Source organism: Hylaeus anthracinus, unplaced genomic scaffold, assembly GCF_026225885.1.
Source record: "Hylaeus anthracinus isolate JK02 unplaced genomic scaffold, UHH_iyHylAnth1.0_haploid 11982, whole genome shotgun sequence".
NCBI lineage: Eukaryota > Metazoa > Arthropoda > Insecta > Hymenoptera > Colletidae > Hylaeus > Hylaeus anthracinus.
In genome coordinates this window covers 6,035,137-6,057,175 of record NW_026534330.1, presented here as the reverse complement: position 1 = coordinate 6,057,175, position 22,039 = coordinate 6,035,137, and the positions used below count along the sequence as shown (strand labels likewise).

The following is a 22,039-nucleotide window of genomic DNA, read 5'->3' as shown; positions in this document are numbered from 1 at the left end:
CAGTGAACGGCTCAATTACCAACCACATTCTGTAAAGAAACATAAATTTAGGGGGTGCAATACCACGCTTTCCTCTATTTGTTAATAATATGATCGACTATCGTGCCAGAGGACCCGCAAGCAAGGCACGATCCAAGAAGAGTTGGGAATCACTAGGCTACAGATTTCCAGCGAAGCTTTCATAATCCTCGAGGCTCTTCAGCATGCACACGTACTGTGCAGCCGTTTCATATCCGAATTTTACGATTCTGGATTTCGCAATGGCAGAGAAACACCCGTTGGCAGCTGTTACCAGCCCCGTTGCGTGTCTCGAGCCCAAGATTCTCACCGAGGCTGTATTAAATCGTGAGAAATGGATTTTTTGATGCCAAATTTCCGACAGCTCGATGGAACTCCGTCGGTCCTACGTTTCCCATACACTCGTGGTGATTTATGGGATTCGCCTACATCGAGTGTATTATACGAAAAACAATATTGGCATCCCGCGTGACGTGCATCGTGCGTGCCCCCTAGTAGAAACTGAACGAGTACGGAAGTTTTCAGAGTGTCGTTAATTCCGGAGTTTCCTGCGACTGTGGGGGAGATTTATTGGAATCGAATAGCGAGTTGATTTAGGTATCGAACACAAGCAGCATGTCGCCTCTACTGATATAAATCTAATCTCACTTTAAACTTTACAAGTTCGCAGCCATTAGGTCCGTAGATTAAATATTAATAAAAATCACGGTTCAGAATAAGTATTCATCGAACACAGTAATCGTGAAAAATTGTTATATATCGTTACATCTGTTAGCTGGAATAACTAAAAATTATTTTCTGATAATAGTTACATTAATTATTAACAACGGGACAATAACGGGACATGAATTTCGGCTGTTTGAAAATAAAAAAGATTTTCAATCTTAAAACATTTTATCACCCAAAAAGATAAATTCACAGCAAAACAAAACGTTCGAACAGGGATCCACGATTGTTTACCAGGGGTGATTCGAACGGCTGTTAGCCCTCGAGTCGTTCCTTGCGTTTCGGGGCTGTCGCGAGACATCGCGGCTTAGCTTGCCAATCAACAATCCGAGTAGCGCCGTTATTTTTTCCCATCGCGTGTTTCGAACTAGCCGCAGGGAATCGATATCTCTGCTGGCGAATCGACGTCGCATCGACGAACGTAGCGCGACGGAAACTGAGAAGGGAAAACGGGTGCGTGACGGATCGGCGGGAGACAGGAACCGAATAAAAAGGCCGACCAAAAAAAAAAATCACACCGTCGCCATTTATTTCCACGAAAGTTTCGTGCTTGAGGAATGGCTCTCGATATGCAGCCACCGAACACGTCAACGTTTTCAATTGTACCTACCTTTCGTCGGTTGTCGCGGGTTTTTATTTCGTCGGCGAGCGTTCACCCGCGAAATTGGAGCGTTATAACCCGCGCGTCTCGATCCGAGCTGCGGAAAATCTGTTGCCAGATAGTGTATCGGTTTTTGCCCAACGTTATATAATCGATCGCCAGGGTCGCGTGTCGTTTCGCCGTTGACTCGACGATAGTCCATTTCAGGGTAATTTTCAAACTGGAAAGGAACATTCCACGGCGCAATGTGTTCTTGAAGTTTCTCGGGATTCGAAGCTTTGAACGGCTCGAAAATTACAAAGAAAATGTTCATGAATTACATTAGTTTAATATTTTGTATGCAAATAATGTAGATTGTCATCGAGAGGTCGTCGACTTGATAACAAATAATGAAGAGAAACGTTCGACGCATAAGAAGCAAGAGTTACCGTTTCTTTATAAATATATCGTATCAAATTGATCTGTCGGCGGAGGAGAACAAACGTGGCATTGACAAATTGCCGTGAACAGAAGGAAATACCGAAGTAGGCGGACGATATTGCGTGTTAGAGATGTCGTAAGAGTTGTGACAGAATTGTTCATGCAACGACTGTGTCTTTTCAATATATTGAAACCTTTGTGTGTCCTCGCCGCGGGCAAAGCGAAGAATCAGTATAGGAAAAACGAGGATCACTGGACTCCGCAGTTTTTGTTCATAAAATACTAGCTTTTATTACTTTCTATTCGCATTTGAATTTTCTACATTGTTCTTACCGAACACTGAAGATTTATTCTTTTTAATAGTGAATTATTTTTTATTCGTAGACATTTTATTCATAGCGGTCTTTTATTGGAATAAGAAATAATATTAAAAGATACAGAGAATATTCTGATGTTTTCAGCGTAGGAATAGTTGTGGCCACTACTCTTCCTTTTCTTCACTCGTCATGTTTCTTTTATTTAGGCGAGAAGAAATCCTAGGAAAACCATTCACAACTTTTTACCTATCCATAGGACTATGTAACGACAGTCTTCAATTGGCGACATATGAAAAACTGTCCGCTTTCACATTTGTTTTATAACGTTTGACACGCTAACCAGGTTTCTTTCATTTCAAACGATGACGATATATTTCTAGCTTCATTTACTTCTTCCACTTTTCATAATCGTTTTCTTTAAATCGTTTCGTTCCTTAAAATTTAATGAGAAATGGTTATAAAAGAATATCTCCTATACAAATACAATAGTTTTCAAAATCGGCACAGAATGAAACAACTATTTCTGAACTCATTATAATTGTGATGTTTCACTAACCAAATGGTAGCAATCGATTTAAATTAATAAAGTATTTAAATTATATAAGTATTTAAATTATTCTAATTATGTTACATTATCAACGAATTTCATACATTTAAGGACATAATACACGCTCAAACAACATAACCTAATTTCCCTCCACTGATATCTCACTCGATTCCCAGATCCACTTGAGGTCGATGTCATCAACCACTTGGAAGGACATTCCCCCACAAGATTCTCGCGTAAGACTACAAGAATGTCAACCTCCAGAGGTTGCAATTCGCGTAAAATTTTCGCGTACCATTCGTCTTCGAAGGAAGGGGACAAATGTCCGCGACGAATGCCAGAACTCAATATCGAAACGTCTTCGTGGAAGATGAGCTACCGCGATTGGCGGTTGATCCATCAGACCAGGACACGTCCGTTCCAGCGGGGCAAAAGTTTTGCCGATAGTTGAAGACAGACGAACGAAGACGAAGGATGATTGGTTGGCTTTCGGAACAACTCGGGGGACAGGTCGAAGACAGTGTCCATAGACCCATATACAGCTTCACCCCCGTGGCCGCCAATGGGGAACGGGTAGGGATCGTTCACATTCGAACCGATTCCAATTCCTGATTCCTTTGCTCCCGTCGGCCCTTCCATGCTTGGCGGAACCACTCTTCCCTGGGCAGGCCGCAAACAAGAGGGGTTGGGCAATTTTGGGGTTGCTCAGCGTTTCTACCCCGTTGAACCGTTCCACGGAACCGCTCCGACCTTTCTCCGTCGCTCTTTCCCGTGATCAACCGCAATGCTTCCGACCAGATGCTTCCTTCCGCATTCCTGGAGTGCGAGAACTTCATTGGCGCTCGTTGCGAACGGATCTTGCTGATTTCGGAATTCGATCGACGGAACGACTCGTTGGATGCCTCACGGCGGACCAGGGAATCCTCCAGATTGACCATTACGCACGAGGGTAGTCTGGTACTTTTTGTTGGAGGGAAAATGATTTCACATTGAATTTTTCAGATTTATAGGAATGAGAATAAAAGTATTGCAGTTTGATATTATTAGAAAATAATGAATTGAATCCTCCTGCATTAACACTAAACCTACCAAGACCGTTCAAATGATCGTTTCCAAATTTTTGTATACAGTTCTTATATCCTATATATGATTTATATATAATTGTTTCGTGCATTATTCCATTCAGTTCCACGTGAAATATTTTTGCATTTAATTGAAAAAAGTGCCTCTGAGACTAGTCGTTTGCCCCATCGCGATAGAAATAGTTACAAACGAACGTCAGTAGGTTTAGTGAGTTGATGGATGACTTTCGATGGAAATATGTCCACAATAAACACGATTGTCCGCGGTAGAGGTTCTCCTTAGAATGCAGATAATAAAACTGGGATTCCGGTGGACCAGCTCGCAAACAATTCGAAACAGTTCGTGGGTACGGGCCGGAGGCATTTTCACGTTAGATCAGCACGCCGTGGCGAACGTTTGTGGATTATTCTGTTGCTGCTAGTGTACCGGAAACGCGGCGCTACCGTTCGCGTACCGGACCTTAACGTTTATTGTTATCCAGGTTAATACCCAGGTACCGTGTTGTGGAAACTCACGAAATCCCGGAGTGGCGGTGGGTAGCAGCTTTGTTCCTTCCGTTTTCCGTGTCTGTTCCACGGCCAGTTTTCTATTCTCTCGGTTTCCTCGGCCTCTTGCCCTGCCGGATTCTATCGCCCTACTCCCTTTTCACGCCGCCGGTGTACTACTTTGCCCCAGCGTGAAAAAGGAAATGAAAGGGAGGATGATACGACGTCAGCCTTATCGAAGTGTCCGGAAGAAGTTAATCCTCTGTAAGCTCCTCGAGGCTCTTAAAAATCTGAAGCACCTGGTGACTCCGTGATAAGTGGAATAAATTGCGAGCTTCGCGCGAGCTGAATGTGGAACTGGCAGAGATTAAGATTCCGAGCCTCTGGATTGTTACTAAGTTTCAGTCCGTGCTTGGGATATTCGGATCACTTATTCGAGGTTCTTGTATATTTTTTTTTGTTAGTTGTTATTATTTTTGATGTTTTATATTTTTATATTCCTGCGTTTCTGGTGTATTTTAATTATGAGTTACGATACTTTCAATAACACGGGACAAATAGGGAATCGTTCTCCAATACAAAAATATTGACATTAAAAAATGTCGACATTCAGATTTGTCCCTGAGAACAAAATTGACAATAAACTGTTGAATTATTTTCGTACATTGCTAAAAAAAAGTCTTTGTATACAGTTTTCTGATAAATCCCAGCCGGTTATCCCCGAACAAACAGATTTAAACGTCCCGCCACAGATTTTGCAGTTTCAATTCAACGTGGCAATTAAGCCCACCACGATTAGCATGGAAATCTGTATTTATAGTAGCGAGAGTTCTTTCTGGACTTTGGAATTTGTAATCTTCGCAGGGATTGTTGTAATCCTACGGTTTTATCCTATAGAAACCAGATCGTAGATAACTAATTGGTCAAATTTGGCGTCTCTTGTTTGTTCCAGCAAGTGTCGTCCGTTCTGCGATCGTATAAAACGTGGCTTACGTTTGAATCCACGATGTACGATGCAACATTGCAACTCTTGTCGTTTTATACTACTCTGTTTATCGCTGGACAGGCTAACCCTGTGATAAATGTAACGGTCGCATTTTGTACGTTCTTTATTTTCGCTATACTCCTTACTACCCTTTCTTCTGGTCGATAAATAACGCGTTTAGAAGTGCGCTGAAAAATATTGGAGGAGTTGCGCGAAGATGCTTTCAGCCGACGTAAGGTATGGAAATAATAGTTTGAAATATTGATACCGCTGACTCATCTGTGCTTCGTGAATATTACAATGGATTTTCGATATAAAATTTACCTTATCGTTGGTGTCCATTTCAGGTCTTTTAATAGAAAAAATTCACAGTGACGTTTGATATTTTCCTGCCTCTAAAATCATTGTATTACTTTATTTTATAATTAATTTTGCGATGTCCCCACTTTGAGAAGTAGGTAAACACAGTTCGTCTGACAGAAACAAGGGGCAGGTAGTATAATTAACAGGTTCCTGACAAGCACGTTTCGTGCATCATCTGCTTGCCGCCGGCTACCTTCGTGGAAGTTTGAATATAATGGCAGCTTGTCACTGTTTTTTGATTCAAAACTGTCAAATTCAGCAGTTTAAACTCAAATATCATTTTAAATTTGAAGATTTTATTTATTGAAAATAAATGCAACATACACCTTAAATAGTGACACCTATGCCCTAAAATAATATATATTACAAAATTATTATATATATAAGACTTATCTTAGAATGGTCCTATTTAAAAAGTCCTATTTATCTTCTTGTTCTTGAAAATTGTAGAACGTTCGCCATCCCACGAATATAAATGTCGAGACGCCACAAGGTACGAAACCTCAAGCGGCACTTTTACGGATACCAGCACGCCAGTTAGGGGAAACGCGGACTAGATTAAACTTATCGCGGTCGTGCGCAAGGATGCGCGCACATCTATCTCTGGTACCTGCGCTCGTTCCAGCTCCCGCAAAGAAACAAAACGCGGCTACGAACCGACGAAGGGCAGATCCACGTTTCCTCCGTTTCCCTTTTCTGCTCTTTCCATTTCTCTGCGCCACCCTTTGTCCCTCCACCTCTCCCGCGTCTCTTTCCTCGTCCAACGGCTTTTCGCGCTACTAAACGTTAAGTTTCCTGTCCGTGGTGGAAGGAGAAAAGGAAAAAGAGACGGAAAGGAGGGAAGGCGCGGCTGAATTTATGCTTCATTCGTACACGTTAGGTATACACGAGGAGGAAACGAGTGGAGCGTAAATTATGGTACTCTTGAACGCGAGCTCACCCGCACCCCCGACCTTCTGCACTTCAACCTCAACCCGACGTTCTCTCAGCCGAGAGGGCCTGTTGTCGGTAGGGGGTGGCCGGTGGGTGGTGTACGTGTCTGTGTGTCTATGTGTCTTTTATTTATTGTTCCATGCAGAGCGAGACCACCCTTCCATCTCTCCGACAGCGCGAGAAATTTAATTTTAAAAAACGCCGGCGTCTTTTTCCCTTCGACTCGTGTATTTGCTTTCTTCCACGCTTCACTTTGCCGGTCTTGCGTTTTAGTTTTTTTTTTTACATTTTGACTCAGCAATGAACACTTATCACCCGACTTCGCGCAAAAGAGAAGCCCGCGGCGAGCGACCCGCGAGCGAGACCTCCTCCACCTTTTTTTCATCTCGCGGGGGTTCCACTTGAATCCCTCTTAGACCCTCGTTTCGGAGCATCCCGCTAGGCTGTTAATAGACAAACGAGAGCCCGCCTTGTGAATCGAAACGCTCCGTGAAAGGTGTTCGCGCGAACGCCCGTTCTCATCCGCGATCAGACGCGTCTGGCTTTGTATTAAATTAACGCCTCCAGTTGAAGCTTTTCCCGTCAGAGTCTTTTGAAGCCTTTGTTTCGCTGCTCGAGGTTCGCTGCAGCGTGGGTGTTTAGGATTGCGAGAGAGAATTGGTAGCTTTATAAAAATTGGTGGCGAACGTCTCGGTACGTGATTGTATGAAAGGAGTCAACAGGGCACTGATTAATCATTTATTAGCCGAATTAGCATTCCGAATCTGACTGTGTGAAAAGACTATTTCTGTATATGATGTACATAGGAAAATTTGATCAATGAATCTAGCACAAGAAAGCTATAGAATGCACTATTAATGAAGAACTTAGAAAGGAGATAATGTCTATTCAATTATTGGGCTCAACAATTCCTGACAGCTTTCTGTACAACATTTATTTTAATTTCACCCCGAAAGTTGTCCACATTACATTATATCGACCAGACTGGTTGACGTATCTCCCACATACCTCGTGCAGCTACCATTGAATCTTGCCTGCAGATTTCATTCCTAATTTTCGGTAGAATACCTCACCCAGAATAGCTACCTCATCATAATATTCACAGTTCCCCACCTCGAGTAAGAAATCGTTATAGATCGTTCCTCAAACGACTCAATGGAGAAATCTGTATCTCCAAGGTCTTCCCCTAGGAAGCAGGACCGATGGTGTGGGCGAGATCCTCTCGCGTCGCTCGACAGAATAGCGAGAGGAAAGCACTAATTGACTGGCTCCGTCGCCTCCGGTTTTTGAAACGAATTAGTCGACGACGAATCCGATTCACTCGCATCCTTTCAGACCCAACCCCGCCCTGTTTACCCCCCTCCTCATCTTTATGGTGACGGGCTAGGTTTTTCAGACCCACGCCTCGTTACAGACGGAGGGAGGCGATGAGAATGGGCCGGGAGGGTTTTTGTCAAGCCATCGAGAATTCGAGTTAATTTGCCCCCTCCCCCCCTCCCTCCACCCGGCCTCTTCCCGACGTTGAAACGAACGCATTACACGCTATGGGACTACGCTTAATTAGCCTGGTATCAAGCACGCGATTTAATGCGACGTCCCTATCAGTAAAGGTTCGGGTTGCACGCCGTGTTCTTCGAATCCTTCCAAACCCCTTCCTGCAATTACGAAGGGTGTCGATCCACCTCGATACCGAGCGAAAACGAACTTCTCATATTTTGTAGCGAATCGTTAGTGTTTCATTTGTTCCTTTTTCGGCTCTAGAAGGTGGAATTTCCAATCGGGAAAATTTTATTTCTTATGCAAAGTTTGTAAGTATTTTGACAATAATTATCAAGGAATTGTTCATTTTGGAACATACTTGTGTAATGTATATTTCCATGGTTTAACGTGAAATATGGTTGAGCATTGTGCCGATTTGTGGTGAATGCAAATGAACTCGTGTCATGTTGGTAAATTAAAAATTGTAATTGACGTAACGCGCATAATGTAATTTACTTACGAGTATCGCGTCAAATTTGATTCACTCACTCTGCGTTGTTTGTTGGAATTAATATCGGTTTATTGAAACTAGAGACAAGGAAAATAAAATATAAAGTTTTTACATACGAAATCATTATGCCATTAATAAGAAAATTACGAAAAAAGCAGAACAGTCAACTTACCTAATTTATAACAAGAGCTGCTGAGACTTACCTTCGATCTAAAGAATATTTTCTTCAATGTATTTGTACGAGTAATCAACAGAATAATTCATTTAATCCGATTGTAATACCTGTCAACCATTTTAGCAATCACTCCATTTGATTGAAGAAATGAAGTCGCCCCGTGGTTCATGGAAAGAATTTGCGCGATGTTTTTATGTAAATGGTTTGGTCGAACTTTTCGCAGAGAAAAAAGCAAAGTTCGAGCCAGGACCATCGCATTTACATTCGTCGAAATGAATTTCGACCGAGTAATCGAAGAATTTTATTCGCGGAAGTTTGCCGGCAAGCTTAATTTTCAATTAACAGCAGATATTTGATCAGTCGGTGTGTGTTCTGATTCATTTCAGCGTAAAGTAAATAGAGAAAAATTACATTCTTGATCGATGTCATTGTTTTAAGTAAACCGACTCGTTTCAAATTATGCGCTGCTTTAATAAATAATATTCTATTGGCTTTATTTAATTTGTTTGTACACCGATGATATCTTATTGATGTGGGTAATGGAATATACGAAATAAACACAAACATTGTGAATTACGTAGGAGCGTGCAACAACCGTGGTCAAATTTGGTATTCCAATTACCTATTATTTACACACTCGATTTCCGATTAAGCTGAATAATGTAGCTTGACTGTATAAATAATGGCGGGGAAGCATGATCTTTACCTCCAGTGAATAATTATTTAACTAACACCACGAGTTATAATGATCATGTGATCTACGCGAAGACTTTAATCTTTGAGAAAATGCTAAAAAGATCGCCCTTTTAACGCGATGTTTTCACCCTGGCCGGTCAGGTCTGCAATAAACGCAATTATCACGGAATCTGAGTACCGCGGTAGCCAGACACGTTTTCACGGAGTGAAATCGCGAGCAGGGGAAAACCGAATGCTCGGTTGAAAGGAAGGGAATCAGAGGAGGAAGTGCAAAAAGAAGAATGATCGCGGAACCCCAGTCTGAGGCATTCACGCAGCGACCTCGTGTAAAGTCAGAATTCTCCGGTGCGTCCGTTATAAAAGACGCGTGGAGCCGTCGGCGGTTACTGGAGGGGTTGCTAATACTCTGAAAATCTGCTCCCTCGCGTCATATGCGAAGCCACCCGTTATCGGGTACACCCCTCTTCGAAATTCCGCGTCGACATTCGCTTGATTACATGCGTCTCGCTTCCGCTTCATTTCCGAAGAGGGGCCGGCTGTCACGGAAAATTTCTTTCCACCCGCGCTTCCACGATCTCCACTCTTAAAGTCGGACTCCGAGCGATTTCCCTTAAACGGTCCCTCCTCATGGAAACCGATTTTACGATGCAAATGAATTTCTTCGGAGGAATACAGCGTCATTAAAGGTTTCTTTGTTCCCTTGCTTGGAAGTCAGTATGAGTTTGTTAGAGTGAAATTAAGGGAATGTCTTTGATGCAAAAAGTTTATTAACCCTTTGACTGCGAAGAGCGTATATATGCGCCCTCGAGAAATGGGCTCAGAGAAACATTTATATTCATTAAATCAATTTTTAAAAAATTTCAACTTATAAAGATTAATGAGACTAAACTTTTATATATTTACAGTTTATTCATTGAACCCTTAGTTTCAAAAATAAAAATTGAAAATTAGAAGTTTGTTCCAAAAATATCTTTTCAGGAAAAAGATCTTCTAAGTTTTCAATTCTTATCTCTGAAACTTAACGTCCTATAAATAACCTGTAAATATAAACAAGTTTCGTTTTGTTATTCTTTAGAAGCTGATATTTTTTTAAACTTCACATTTCTATGCATCTTAGAATTTCCAGCAAAAATCGACCATAAAGGGTTAAAGGTTTGACAACGGTGTCTTCGCCACTTAAACAATTCTCTTCGAACCTCTAAATCTCTAAAATTTGGAATGCTTAACTTACTTTGGAGTTCCAACTTCGAATGCAAACTGTGAAACGAGATTATCTCGGCCAGGAGCGGAAAATTCGAAAGTAATTGATAATTAATTTCATATTACGGAATGCTTGGCCCAAATCCTGGTGCAGCGGTGAACTGCAACGGTAGCGGAGGTCTGCTGGCGTTGCACACTCGAAGGCGAACGAGGCCTTTGCTCGTGGCACGGTGTGTAATTACCGAGAACGACCGAGAACAACAATTAACACCGCAACCCGGCGAGGGCAGGCACGCCATCACTCGAAAGCGTTTCGGACATGGAACAGGAACCGGGATGGAATTCGCACCAGGTGATAGACGTTATAAGGTTCAAGGTCGTTTGAATTCCCACCTGTTTTCCACTGACGGGGTTGTGATTTCTAAAACACGACTAATGAGTTTGGCCTATTTCGCGTGGAATAGAGGTGGCGCGATTACTGTTTGTACGACATTTGTGTGATTTTCTAGTTGTAATATGTGTTGTATGAGAGCTGGTAAAATTAAATTGTTATTTACCAAGGCGATGTGAGTGGGAAAAAAATTGGATAAGAGATTAGGTAACTTATTTGAGGATAGAATAGCAAAGTTGTGTGGAAATACACAGCTGCTATATTGAAAACAAATATATTAATTAATTCATTTCCATTGTCTTCAATATAGAAAATGCGATCACACAGTACTGAAGATAATCCAAATTCAGGGATGATTTACATTTGTTTTATCAAGTATATTTAGGGGAATCGTGTGGATTTCGACTCAATTGTCGATAATGACTTAGTAAGTTGCTCTCAGCAGAAATAACGTCGAATATTTAAAGGTACGAATTAGTAGAAGTGGAAAAGGCTTAAGGGTTTTGGACGGTTTAACAAGTTCGAGGTTCTGATTCGCGGTGCGTTCATAATTAATGCGATTCCTCGAACAAAACTGGAGGGATTATAGCGAAGGGTATGAGGCAAGACTGAAGCTTTTCGGTTGTTTAACGCATTGGTATTCGGACAGGGTTCTCGTCTAATGCCCTGCTTTTGTCTCAACAGGGTGAATGGGAAGGACAGACGATTTTCTTCGAGAAGAACGTAATGGGAAGACCGGATCAGTCCTTTCGTTTTCCTTTTTTTATCCCCCATTCGAGCAGAAAGTCTTTCAGGAAGGAGTTTCACGATTGTGAAGGGTGAAACAAGACGAAGTGCGATTTATTTTGTCGTTCGAATGTCTCGAGAAACTTTCTATAATAAAAAATAGCAACCACAATTTTCGTACATATTCAATCTTTTTTCGATTTTTCTCACCTGTTTTCTTTTTTTTTTTCATTAATCCGTGCTTAGAATATTACTTCGATAATTTTTTATTCGATTTACATATTTCATCTGACCACTGTATACAAAGATAAGAGATGTAATGTAAGCTGTGACTTTTTTAATATTCAGCTTTTATAATATTCTGCGGAAGAAAATTACGACACATTGACATTTCATAAAATTACATATTTTCCCGGATAATTTCCCGTCTATTAGACTTTCTCGAATATTGAACGAGGTGAAGGCCTGAGGGTAGCTGAGTATGTTTTTACTACTTTTCACGGAAACGTGAACGTCACAGGAAAGTTATTGTAACCATGTACGATTCCATATTTCTTCATTGCTCTGCAAACAGAATTTATAGCGGGTTCTTTTAAATTCACAGAACGTAGCCCACACCGAGCAAATTTTCCAGCTATCCCGAAAAATATCTTTACATTTGTACCTTTCCTGAACATACACATATGGTGCCCAAGGGTTGGTTATCTTTAACATACTTATTTCTTATAGCAAGGAAAAATGACCGAAAGAAGACGTGATTATTTGAGAACGTCAAACACTACGATGAAAGAACACTTTATTAAACGCCTTATCTTTTGAGATTTTAAGGTAAAATTCAAGAGATATATGATCATATGTAACCCAACGCAATTTAACCACATTTTATATATCGATTCTTAAATAATCTTAAATAACAATGTCTCCTATTCTGCTGATAGAACATTGTTTTTCTAACATGTATATAATGTAAAAATAAAAATAAGATATACATAAACAACGTCTTTTCTGAAATTGTATTTTATCAACAAAATTAGGCTATATATATAATGTGATCTAGTCAGCTCTCTGCATACCATACACACTGTACAGGTTTACTCTGGACAAATTAACATATCCACTGCACGGGTATGCGTTTGATTGACATGGGTTCAGATTGAAAAAAATTTCCAGAAGTCAAGCAAACACTCGAGTGAAAAGTCCGCAGTTTTCCAGCGGAGAAATATTCTCAAACAAAGCCAGAGGAATTTCTTGATTCTTCGTTTCGTTCGAACAAAGCCTCGGGTGCTTTTTCGTCTCGGCTCATTCATTACAGTTAAATCCAAAGTGTCCACTTTCCTCTAGGATGAACATACCGTGATATTCAGAGGGCATCCAGGCAACGGTCTGCTCACTAGTTCGCCATAAAACAACCCCCTCTCTCTACTTTTATACAAGTTCCTTTCGAGATATAGCACGTTTCCTGCCCTGCCACTCTTGTCCGAGCTTTTCCTCCTTCCTTCGTCGTTTTTATTCCCATGACACGGCAGCCAGTTAGGCACTATACAACTTCCCCGTATTTATGAGGGATCCTCCGTCGCAGGAAACAAGGTATACACCGCCAATTTCCACCGATCTTTCCGTTTCGACCGCCCCCTACGCTCGTGTTCTCCGTCCCAATTTTTCTGCCCCATAGATTTTAACGAGGAGCTTTCGTTGGAAATGATCGTTCTTTATTGATAACAGGAGCACTTCGAACGGTGTTTTTATTCGCCTCCTCGGTCACCGCGTGTAGCTTTTTGTTCGGTCTTTTCGTTACACGCTGTAGGGATGGTTATGCGCGCCGTAGAGAAAAAGTTAATGAAGTTTTCTGTAATCTGCAGTTACGCCTCCGATTCGTTCGTTATTTCTTCGACAAAGAGTGGGGCGGTATCGCAAGGTATGAAATATCTCAGTCGATACAGTGCTTTGAATGAAGAGAGGGTTTTTTAAGGTTATTGTCTTTGGGAAATGTATGATTTTGGTTCTTTTCAAGCATCGATGGCTTTCGTTGATTAATTTTTTACCAGAAATTTACTCTTGAAAATTTATAAAAATTTCCTGTAATTTTTACTGTGATATACCACATGGCTCAGAGTTTCTAATGTTAATAAACTATACATAGATATACATTTTTATTATAGGAATAACAAAATTAATTCCAAAAGTGAGGCGACAATGAAAATAAATCTGGATAGGATTTGTGAGTTTGGAGAGGTTAACAAATAAAATACTACTACTAATGTGAATTACCTAATCTTCAATAGTCACGATACAAAATTTTAACTCCATAGAAGTTATCACGAATTTTATTCTGACAGTCAACGTCTTAAAGCAAAGCATTCAAGGCCAAAAAAGCAAGAATACCCTCCGGGCACAGACTAACGATCGCCAAGAGAAAGTTAATAAACTCCTCCCCATTGTTATTCAGCGCGTTTCCACCATTCGATCGAAAGGAAAACAGTCGTTGAATATTAATCGATTAAAGAAATGAGAAAATTACCGCAGCGCAAAGCAGCTGCCGCTCGCTTAGAAAACAGTAACCTTAACACGCATCGGGGCGTAATTAAGAATCGAATGGAAGAGTCGGGCGATTGTTAACCATCGCCCCAACAGAAATTAAAACAGTCCCTCGCTCGCGGGAATCGATAAAATTTCCAAGTGATTAAGACTCTCCGCGGTCCCCCTTTAATTAAATAGTACGCGCGGGCGAGCCGTTGAATTATCGCCGAAGAAAAACGGAGGGGGGAAAGAGACGGGAAGTCGCGATACACCTGCTGTTCGGCCGCTACAATCGCCCTGTGTTTCATTATTTTCCAGGTGCCGCAGCCGCATCCCGCGTCTACGTGGACGCATTGTCTCGATTAGCACGCCAGGCGCAACTGGGGACGTGGGGTGGTTCCAAGGATGTCGGTAAGTTCAGCAATTTTCTTATTATCGCGCCGCGGAACTTCCTCCCGTTGCTTCTTTGTGTCCCTCGGGACATGAAGACCAGGAAATTCTACTTCAAGATGAGATCATCTTGACGGAGTTTCAAAGACTGAACTCTGGTTCCATTCTTTCAACTTAGTTCGTTTGAAAATAAAGTATCGACATTTTCAGGTATCAAGTAAAGATTGGGATCCTAGTGTTGTTTTTTTTTATAGGTTCACCAGTAGAAAAAAATAAAGAATAAACATTTTTATATCTTACAAGGTTAGAGTTTTGCAAGAGATTTAAATATAAGGACAAATTGAATTGGAAAACAACAGAGGGCCAATTTTTCCAATATCACCTTCTGACACCTTCGCACTTAAAGATTACCAAAATCAATAAGGTCGTTCACACGGTAAGCAATCGCTATCCCATTAGCCCTCCTCCCGTGCATAGCAAAACGTTCCTTAACACCCTCTCTTCGTTTCTCAGCGTTCCCTCTCGACCCCTCACACGTGATCGCTGCCCATCACGATAATTACGGTGTATTAATTAAAATTTGTCATGTAATTATCGAGGAACAAACTGGGAACCGGTCGATTCTTAAACGACCGTCCGTGTGTTAATTAATTAGCGTAGCGCGCATCATTAGACGCGGGAATAAATCGTCGCCTCGGGCGGAAAATTTGTTTTCTGTTCGTCGACGTCCCGATAAATTTTGATAGAATTTTTTTTTAATATCGTTCCCGGCCACGAATCGAGCCGCAACTTTGTCTTCGTTTCCGATGCGTCTCTTAATTATCAGATCGGCCACGTCGCGTGTAATTATTTCAATTAGGCGCGCGAAACGCCGCGATCCTTATATTGATCGTAAATTGATGGCGAACGCAATTAAAATCGACTGGTCGCGATTAAAATATCGTCGCGGTGAGTTTTTAATTGGGCGAGGTAATTTTAGTAGCCACTGGAGCCTCGTGACGTCAATAATTTCGAAGGTAATGGATATTGGGGGAGGAAGGAGGCTTCAGTCGAGTAATTTTCGGATCCTCGCAGTTTTAAAAAGAACAAAGGTGGCAAAGATTCAGCTTTGAAGTGTAAAAATTTTTGAATTTGTTGATTTTTGAATTTAATTGCTATTCAGAAAGCATGGCAGAGATTTTATTCTTTAGATATTGTGTGGTTTATATAAATTATCTCAAAATTTGTTTATTTTTATTTGAATAGTATTTAAGTGAGTGATTTACTACATTGAATAAGAAAGAATTATTGTTAGTTTAATATTCTCAGATTTTTCTTAAAATAAAACTGTTTAATATAAACAAAACACTAGTATCGAGTCTGACATTAATTAAAATCATGTTGTTGCGCTTTAGTCCATGTTTGGCATACCCTCGAGAATGGATCCAAACTAGAGGGCGACCAGGTAGACTCCGTCCGTCTGGTCACGGTCCTCAAAAATCCCCTGAAACACCTCGAATACCCTCGCGCAATTCAATCAAATTAAACTGGCCACTCGACTCTGTGGAGTCTTCGTTAAACAGGCGACTTTATGACAGCCAATCGGCTATCCGCTTTTAAGCAAATTCCGAATCCATCGAAGGGGAACGCACTCGTCTTTCCCCACCCTCTAAAATAAATTACCAGCCTCGCCTAGCCAGTTAGCTTTCAAAGGATACCAGCGTCTCGCATCTTTTTCATCACATTCTGCCTCGGACGAAGTTTGACCTGTCGGTGCGAGGATACGTCGAACGGAACAGAGCATTCTCGTGGCTTCCAAAGCCAATAATGGCTCGCTGGCTCTATCGTCTCTCTTTTTTTCAGGCTGTCTTACGCCATGGAACGGTGGCCAGTAGGGGTTGGGAAAGGGGTAGGGAAAAGTTGCTAACAGGATCATTGCAGCGTGATAAGTGTACGTATTAAGTCCGGGTCGGTAACCCCTCGTGGCCGAGCTTGCAAGTTCTATAACAAGAAAGGAACACCGGGACGATGGCGGGGGTCTTAGAAAGCCTGGCCAAGTGCGACGGAAGTTTTATTTGTTTTTCAAGCGGAACGAGAGAAATCCCCGTTCGATTCGAAACGAATCGCGCGTACCTCGACTCGGGGTATGTTCCTCGCGAGGACTTCACGCGCTTCAGACGGAATGTTTAGTCGGGAAATTTTCCTCCTCTTTTCTCGACGTTCCCTCTTGTTCCTGCACCCTAGATGGGAGGGTGGGGAATCAACGTAGCCAGGGCGCATCTCGGACTTTTTCTTAGTTCGATTGCTGTTGCGTGCATAATATGCTAGGGGAAGAATGTACTTGTGTTGTTCAGTTCTTTATGAAGATGTAGAGACTGGATATTTATGTTTAAGAATTATACAAAGAATAAAGATGTACTACTTATCGCAATTTGTTAATTTTATTGAATGTAAAATAGCATTTTGACTTTTTTCTGGCACCTAAAATGATTAGGAGAAGTTTTCTGGCGCTTCAGGTAGGAATGCGTGGATAGGGGAGTAATTAAACGGGGGGATCTCACAGACACAACGTTATTTTGAAAGATAATACAAAACGAGTTTTCGAACATGCCTACACTGCACCACCGCCACTTGGATGGTGGTCGAAGTTAACTGCAATCGGAGGTTGGACAGAATATCCAAGCCTTGGATATAGCTTCCATTAACTGCATACGAGACGCCCTGGGGCACCTTCCAATTTAAACTCCGCCCTGTGAGCTGCCTCGAAATAGGGTTACCGTATTATTATTTGTCGTTCCAAGCGCTTTCGGGTAAGAATAAAGCGGATAAATTATTGTTCCTGCCAGGTTCGTTTCTATTTCCCGGCACACGGACGTGTAATTAGTTTATTCCCTCGGTGAGGTGTCCTCCTTTCTAACTGTTCACCTAAATTCTCATTTTTCTATTCCCCATCTTCCAGTTAGGTGTTCCGTAACTACTGCAGGAACATTAATTAAGGAACTGTGCGTAATTGGATTCTAACTTTGACATGCATTTCTTTTTGTTTAGATTTCGATTAGATTTGTTTCAGACTTGTCGAAACATTAAAAAATTATATTCACCTACATTACAAAGAATATTATTATTAACGTAGGAGGAGCAATTATGATTTCGACTTTAGTTATTTGTGTGTTAAACTTTCTCAATAATTGTTACTCTTCCGAATTCCGATTCGAGTAGAGATATATCAGAATTTTAAAGGACATCTTATTCGAAGCGATAGAGTAATTTCGATTCAACCTTTGTTAAGTGAGATATTCTAATGGCGAGCATCGAAGTTTTATGTCTGGAAGGGTCGAAGGAAATTTCTGGAAAATTGACTCTCATCAGGAAAGTGTTACACTTGGAAGACACTCGGAGCTTCTTACAACAATCGATGGGTAGCGGACTGGAATATCTTATTACCTCCATTCGGCCGTTTGGCAGTTTTCCAGTGTACGCCAATTTGCACTCGTTAAAGAGACGCCTTCGAAACTTCCCGCGCAGCCCATGTTGACTAAACGTTCTCCCCTTTGCAGAACTCAATTTTCATTACGAACACGTAATTCCAATGCTAGAATTTAGCATATCCAATCTTATTATTTTATTTAGGGCTTAAGTATTCCTGACGTTCACCTCTTAGGTCGACGCCTTTAATTCTCTTAACTTTCTAAGAACAATAAGTGGAATGAATTAATTCATTATATATTATACGTGCTTGTCCTTGATTAATTGATCTATGTTGGATTATTTACGTATTTCATCAAATATCATGTATATGCATATTAAAGTGAGGCTCTCTTCACGTAAGCAATTTACAGGTATTTCTATAATTAATTAATTCGTCTTGAATTATCTATATACTTTGTCAAATATTAGTTGCATTCTTTTTCAGTAACCCGTTCATCCACGAAGAACAAATATTCTAATCAACAAACATCATATCACAATATCCGTTCCGTTATTTATTAAAGTGTGTAACCATATACAATAGTGATTAGACTAAAAGTTATTCTTAATTAATATTTCTATTCTTCTTATCATTACTTTGTCTTACATGACTCCTGTATTATTTTAATACTCTATCACAATATCACATGTTAAGAACAGTATCAACTTGAACTCTCTCTACCCTGATAACAAAAGGCTTCCATCCCTTGTCAAGACCGCCCAACCCTGAGACCCAAAATACACCAGTAAGCTTTCTGAAAATGCTTTCGAATCGCCTTAAGTGCCCCAGTGTTGACGGTCCCTTGATTAATTTTCTGCGGAAACGAAAACATACATTAAGTGGTACTCACATCGTTACCCCGTATTCGTGCTCCAATTATCTCGCGGAAACTTTCTCCGATTGTTATGCTTTTTTCCTTTGTATGCACTGTTTTTGTTTCTCATTGTTCGGCGAAGCCCTTCGAAGCTAACAGTTATCCAGCGTTTCGTAGAGGTATTGTCGATCGAGTAATACAAACTTTCGAAACGCGGCAACTCGATTTCCGGAAAGCGTATCGGGGTAATAATTACAAACATTATAGGTTCTCCACTACGTTCAATCTCGACGTGGTATATTTTCGAGGCACGGTCTTTTCCGATGAAAAATACAATAACGATATCGACAATGCGGGCGATTGGATTTACTAATTGGCTGCGAAATTAACGTTTAATTAATTCCTTCTGTTTGTTATTTTCCCCCCGCCCCCTGCGAGAATAACGATATTAATATGCATATTGAATGTAGAAACGCGATGAATATTGCACTCCGAAACTTTCTGGTTTTCAGAAACACATTTTTCATTAATTTAATCGGTCACGAGTCTTGCAGTTCGCTATCGTTAGCATAGTATTTATTCATTTTATTGGAAACATGTCCTTTTTATATTTTATATTTTGTATATTTAAATATTTGTTCATACCTTTGAACATTAAGTTTAATAGTGATTTCAGGAGGTATTGCTATCTTGTAATACAATTTCAAAATCACAAGTAATCCTTTGAATTTATTTTTAGTTTCACATTGAGCATCAGACTTTACCCTTAATTTAGAATTATAATCGAATAATGAAGTTTCTGAGCGACAACACTTATTTTAAAGGTTTTATTTTCTTTCAACTATTTTTACTGAATGCATTAACAAATTTATTGGCCTGATTTTAAAGTAACTTTCAAAAAAGAAAAAACCTGTACTGCGTTAATCGAAGCGCAAGACGGGGATATTTGTCCGAATTGAGTCGAGCGCTTTTCAGGGAAGTTTCATTAAGACTCTGTGAAACTTTTCGTTGTATTTCAAACGATCGAAACTTTCGTTTGAGAGCATTCGACCTCGCATTGATTACTTTCCGGAGTTGATTAATCGGATGTTAGGAGTTACGTTCGACAACCATTGGTAACATCCTCGAGGGCCGGGAGACACCGGTTTCAGCCTGCGTCGAGAGTTTGGCGTCGAGTTCCGTTTCCTGAATAGGGCAGGGATTGCCTTTGCCATTGGGACCGAACCTTTCGAACTTGCTCGCCGAGGAATCCGGTGACTCCGGTTTAAATCGACGGACTTTTGTCAACTACGAAACGACACACGCCTGGCATAGACACACGAACTCGTTCAATTTGGACACGTTCCTCCAGTTCCCGGACTCGTCGGAACTAAATTAAACTTTTAATTATTCCAGTGGTCATGGGAGGGGAAACGAATCACAACTCTTTCCGTCGACGTTCCGCGACATGTTCTTGACCGAACTGCGACGTTTTACTTAATTTTTTCCAGACAAAGCAGTTCCTTAAGCAACCCTTAGATATTTTGAGTAAAAAAAGGATATTCTTTGACTACCTTGAAAAGTGGAGCTTGAAATAATACTTCATCTTCAAAGGAAAAGTATATTTATAACATTCGCAATTTTCTATGAAGAAATGTCCCTCAAGGAGTAATAAATATACGAGTGCAAGTTTCGACGCAAATTAATTTTTCAAACTGGTGGGAATCGATCGATGCATACTCGAAGAAGAAATATTGAACAGACAAGCTGTATCCGATAAGGAGACCCCGCGATGGGGCGTATTTACCAATTCGAAGTAAACCGAATGGTGAAAGCCTGGTGACATTATTCCCTGTTTACCATAAAATTAGCATCCACGATTCTTGTCGTTGACCATAACACTCATAGTTGAAATTCAATTACATAGACGGGTAACCGATCCGCGGAATCGAACTTAATGCATTTTACTAGTGTCGTCAAGGGCGGATCTTTGTAAAACTTTCATCGTCAAGATTTAATTGACGCTTCAAGGGACTTGATGAGCTTCCAAGAAACTTCACTTAAAAGTTTAATATCAGTCCCTGTCTCAGTCTATTCTTCTTAATAAAAGTGGTCTCCTCGTTTGTTCTTGGTCTTACATAATTCCTGACTCCAACATTTGTGAGATTTTTTAGTCAGTGTCGTTTAGTAGCATAACGTATTTCTCAAAGGTGGATTATGTTAGGTCCAAACTTTGGAAATTTAATATTTTTAATGAGAATGGAATTACAATATTAATAAAATACTTGAAATATTTAGTCAAGATTTAAAGAATATGAAGTTGACATGGTTTGCATGACTTAATATATTAAAAAATGAAATCATATTTAATTTATTTCCTCTGTGGAGATAAAAATGTCAAACTTATAATATGAAATTGATATCACCAGAATTGTATTATGATATACATTATTTTGTCCAAGTAATTTATCTTCAATTTAACAATTTTTGGACGGTAGTCTCGATCTGATATCCTAAATTTACCTTACTTACAATCAGTTTCTCACCGATCCCCGAATCGAAGGTCAGATTCTGACAGTAAGTATTTTCTAAAGTATTTTACACTCCCGGAGGGAAGCCACGATTTCCATAAGTAAATCGACAAATGCAAATACCACGGATTTGGGGGACCCTATCCTGAGTTCGTTTGCAGATAGCCCCACAAATGGAAGGTTAAACGTGGACTAGAAATCGGACTGATTGTGAGCTTTTCGTTAAATCAAATTGTTATAACGCGTCGTTCGATTTCGTGGCACTTCAAACTCGGGTATTGGGGCGTGTGCACTGTGGCTTTCAGTCGATGTCGATCACTTGAATCTGTAATTCAGCTGACACGGCTCGTTCGGGGAAGATTTTCTGAGCTCGGCACACTTTAATAACGCAGTGATCATCACTTACTGGCTGGAGTTAATTATGCTGCCGTGGAGAGAAACAATTTCGAGCAAATCGCATTACATTTCAACAAATTTGAATTATCCTCGTATTATTACATACATATCCGTATAGAAATAAATTATTTTCCGTTCCACAGTTTTTTAAATTCCACGTAAAATTCATCGAAAATGATAATTGACCCAGGAATCAGGTCCGCGTCACAAATCCAGTTGACTTGACATTACTATCACGACTGAAGAATGAACAAAGGAGGCCGAGGAATCGAATGGAGAACGTTGAATCGTATAGCAACGCGGAAATC

The 22,039-nt window shown here is 40.5% G+C and overlaps 2 protein-coding genes across 2 annotated transcripts in view; both read left to right on the top strand.

The window, feature by feature from the left end:
- The window catches only part of LOC128886345 (neuronal acetylcholine receptor subunit alpha-7-like), a 454,660-nt gene that overhangs the window by 186,865 nt on the left and 245,756 nt on the right, over positions 1 to 22,039 (top strand). The window lies entirely within an intron of this gene.
- LOC128886357 (zinc finger CCCH domain-containing protein 13) overlaps positions 1 to 22,039 on the top strand; it is a 179,052-nt gene that overhangs the window by 98,085 nt on the left and 58,928 nt on the right. The window contains exon 4 of the mRNA XM_054141166.1: positions 14,492 to 14,584. Within this exon, the coding sequence (XP_053997141.1) occupies positions 14,492 to 14,584 (93 nt within the window). The remainder of the gene's footprint in view (positions 1 to 14,491; positions 14,585 to 22,039) is intronic.